The sequence below is a fragment of the Myotis brandtii genome, unplaced genomic scaffold (genome assembly GCF_000412655.1).
Source record: "Myotis brandtii unplaced genomic scaffold, ASM41265v1 scaffold916, whole genome shotgun sequence".
Classification (NCBI taxonomy): domain Eukaryota; kingdom Metazoa; phylum Chordata; class Mammalia; order Chiroptera; family Vespertilionidae; genus Myotis; species Myotis brandtii.
In genome coordinates, this window is record NW_005371774.1 from 576679 (window position 1) to 580591 (window position 3913).

At 59.7% G+C, this 3913-nt stretch overlaps 1 protein-coding gene across 1 annotated transcript; it reads right to left on the reverse strand.

The window, feature by feature from the left end:
• Positions 1-470: 470 nt before the first annotated feature.
• Positions 471-3627, reverse strand: GNLY (granulysin). The gene is made up of 5 exons (XM_005885641.2): positions 3517-3627; positions 3241-3344; positions 2767-2868; positions 1578-1749; positions 471-617 (listed from the first exon to the last, which is right to left on the reverse strand). Exons 1-5 carry the CDS (start codon positions 3566-3568, stop codon positions 535-537), a joined length of 513 nt encoding a protein of 170 aa, XP_005885703.1. The 5' UTR covers positions 3569-3627; the 3' UTR covers positions 471-534.
• Between the last annotated feature and the right edge of the window lie 286 nt (positions 3628-3913).

Consider the following 3913-nt stretch of genomic DNA (forward strand, 5'->3'; position numbering starts at 1 on the left):
CTGTTTATGTGTGCCCTGGGATAGAAAGGTTGGGAATCACTGCTCTAGGCCATCTCATCCAATTCCAGGACTTCAAAGGTGGATCCTGGCCCAAGGAGAAGGGTGGTTTCTGCTCCTTAGGACCAGCAGAACTCTCCCTGGGGCCCTGCTGGTGTCCCTGGCCGCTCTGGAAGCTTCTGGGGTACACTGGCCGAGGAACCCAGTCGCTGTAGCAATGGGGGCTCTAGTGAGTGCTCGATCAGCGTTTCACGATTACAAGTGTGAGAGCTGTTAAGGTTGCCGTGTCCACCACTTAATCCCCAGCACATAGAACAGTGTGGGGGCCACAGATCACACCTTTACTGAATGAATGGATGAGTCACCCTGACATGCCTCCGCCCATCCCACCACCCACACCCACCCCACAAATCCACCAAGGAAAGAAGCTGCCTGAAAGCTTGCACGTTTTATTCTCCGGAACAGCTGGGGGCTGGAGGGGGGTCTGGTGGGGTGCAGGAGGAGGGAGGTGAGAGAAACTGGAGGCTGACTCCAGATTTAGGAAGGAAGGAGGGGCCAGGAGCCAGGGCTGGAGTTCTTGTGCTTTCTCCCCAGGGTGGAGCCAGAGGCTAACAGCAGACCTAGAATGGAGAGAAGAGACAGCTGTGGGGTGTGTGGGGTCTACAGGGAAACGGGGACTCAGAGCCACCTGTTGCTGCTCAGCACACCAGAGCCACATCCTGGAAGCCAGTCAGGAGACCATGCAGGTTGTGGGGCCTTGAAGATAAAAGCCACAGGATCTGATGACAGGAAGCGATGGGGACCGACCACACACTAAGGGGCAACCCCTGTATCTGCAGCATCAGGGCCCAAAGCATCCCTGAGGCTAGAGAAGCTGCCAGGGCCAGTTGTAGGCCACTCCAGCCCCACCTGTTCTCTCTGGGCAGAGCCTGGAAAGTGCTGGGAAAGGGGCTGGGGGAGCCCTCCCTGCCCAGCAGGATTCCCCAGCCCAGCTCTCAGGCCCCAGGGTCATAGGAAGGATGTGGCCTCGACTCCCATCCCCAAAGATCTGGCAGGGCTGGGGACTGGAGTTGATCAGGGCTCTGAAGTCAATGAAATATCTCAGTCCCAGGGCATTTCATGGTGGTTAAGCTCTTTATCTCATTCATCCTCATTCAAACCTCAGAAATAGGGATTATTACCCCATCCCCCGCCTTCAAAGATGAGGAACCTGGAGCCCAGAGAGGTTATGTTCTTGCCCAGGTCACAGGGCTGAGGGGAGATGGAGACCTGATTTGACACCAGGATTGCCAGGGGTCAAAGCCCCAAGACCTTAGGAGCATTTCCCAAAGCTCTTGGTGAGAGCTTCTCCAACATTTCCAGCTAACGCCCACCTGCCCCACTTCTCCACACTTGCCCACGTTGGAAGTGAGGGAAGTAATGTGTCAAAACAAGGCAACATGGAGGGACACACATGAGCTGCTTATGGAGTTTGTGTGTGTGTGTGTGTGTGTGTGTGTGTGTGTGTGTGTGTGTGTGTGTGTGTGTTTAGCCCATGTCACGCCTGCTGGGGGAGGCCCTGCTGTCACCTCTGCACTCACCTGCCTGGGACTTGCATATGCGGATGTCCACACAGATTTCGAGGGCCCCTTTGCCAGCCATGATGTCCTTGGAGATGCGCTGAAGAGATTTCCTCATGGTGCGCTTGCAGAGGCCTCTCAGGAAGCCTTTCACCTTGCTGCACACGCGGGACGCAGCCTGGGCGATGGTGTCCTGCAGTGGCAGCATCATGGTGGGACACAGGAGCCAGAGGAGCCCTGCCCAGCTCTGCCACCCTGCAGACCCCGGCAGCTCTGGGCCCCGGGCAGCACTGGGGGGGAGGAGCTGGTGCCAGGTGGCCATGGGAGCAGGGACTGGAGAGACAGGGCCCAGCTCCCACTCCCAGTCCCCAGGCTCTGGCCAAAGCCTGGCCAGTAGGGGCTCTTGAGAGAAGGCTATTGGCCCTGCAGGGTCGCAGCCCCCTGTCCCACTACCCCCTGGCTTCTGAGTGGAGAATGGTGCCATGGCTGCCAGACCCACCTTAAAGGCTCTGCCCCTGTGGCCTCCTGGGTCAGGGCCTGGCTGGTTCTCCACCTACAGGGGTGTGTGGGAAGGTCAGGAGGCGATCAGAGCTTGAAGCCTTGGCACCTGTGATTTTAAAGTGTCTTGTTCTGCCATCCCCGTGGAGAAAGACACACCTGCGTACCCAGGCCTGAGGGTGGGCCCGGCAGTGCCAAGGTGCTCAGCGGGTTGGAGGAGTGAGGGAGAGGGAGGGAGAGGGAGAACCTGGTTCTTGGTTGTGACACAGCCACCTGTTAGGCATTTATTCAGTACCCATCGGGTTCGGAGCACGCGTACACACACACAAACACACACACACACACACACACACACACCCCCTTCTGCTCCTGTAAGGGCATAGGCAACTTGCCCGGTGGGAATGATTGTCCATCTCGTTCCACAGATGAGAACACAGAGCCCGGGGTTCGTGACTCCTCAGCCCACGCAGCCAGGTGCAGATCTGGGATTTACCAGGGCCGAACTTGGCCCTGGAACCCGCCTCACAAAGCTCTGCCCTGAGAACTGCCGGAACCATGGCCGCTCCTCCTCCCACGTCCACACTCCCAGAGTGTCGTGATTTCCCGGGTTTCTCTGATGTCCATCCACAGACAATGGAGGGACCAGGATCCCCTGCTGGGAACCCAGGCCACCCAATCCCTGAGCAGCAGGCCGAGGCCCCGCAAGCCTCACCTCATCAGGATCCTCCCCCACCATGTCCAACAGCTGCTGGATTATCCCCTTGCACAGCCGACAGGTGACGCCCTTCTGCTCCCTTGTGGTCAGCAGGTCACCCTGTCAGGAAAGGAAGGCCCTCAAAGGGTCTCCCACACACTCCCAGGCCAGCAGGTTCATCTGTGATCTTTCTGTCCTAAGGGCCTGAACCAGGCTGGCCGGCCCGTGCCCACCCCCCCGAGAGACCCCAGAACAACATCTCTGCCAGCCTGCATTACCCCTCTCCTACTCTCCTGTCAGACCCCAGAGGGCCCTCTTGGGGAGGGCCTAGCAGACCAATGTAGCACCACCACCCTCAGGCCTGGGTGTGAACCAAAGCAGCTCAACCGCCCCTCCCCCTCCCTGCTCCTCAGAGACCCCCAGCCCTTGCCCCTGGCATTGTCCCTGGAGGAGAGACAGGAGTGTCTGAGGAGGTGAGCAGGAACCCGGTACCTGGGGGGGCCCCTGGGCCAGGCCCGGGAAGAGCTGCTCTCCATCACCCAGGGGGGCCATCGCCGGGTCGGAGCACTCAGAGGTCACACCAGAAAAGGCCAGACCTGGGGAAGGAACAGCAGAGTCACTCCTTCCCACGGGCTGTCTCTCCCATCGGCCAGGTCACTGACAGGCTGGGCTGGACTTGGTTCTGAGGGAAAGGCCTCTGTGATGATGGCAAGAGAGCTGGGGAGGGGCGGGGAGCCGTGGGGATCCACACTGAGGGGTTGTCCTTACCTGGGGAGCCCAGGAGCACCGAGGCAAGGAGCAGGAGGACCCAGGAGGCCATGGTGGGCAGCTGCCCAGGCAGCCCCCACGCCCCGTTTTATAGAGGCTGGGAGCCCTGCAGTCTGACCTTGCCGGGGCCTTCTTCTCTGATAGGTCACCTCCCCACGTCACAGGGTTTACCACAAACACCAATTTGGGGAGAAGAGGGGGGAGTAGTGGTACCTCAGGTGGAGGGGTGTTCCATGCTCCCTATCGTCCCCCCACACACAGACTAGAACTTTGTGAGCTGAGTGGGTGGGGAGACTAGACCCCAGCTTCCACCTCCTTTGGGGTCTTTCACCTCCGGCTGCAGAGATGCGAGAGGCACCTGCCAGGACCCTCCCAGAAGCACGTCCCACCCAGGCCC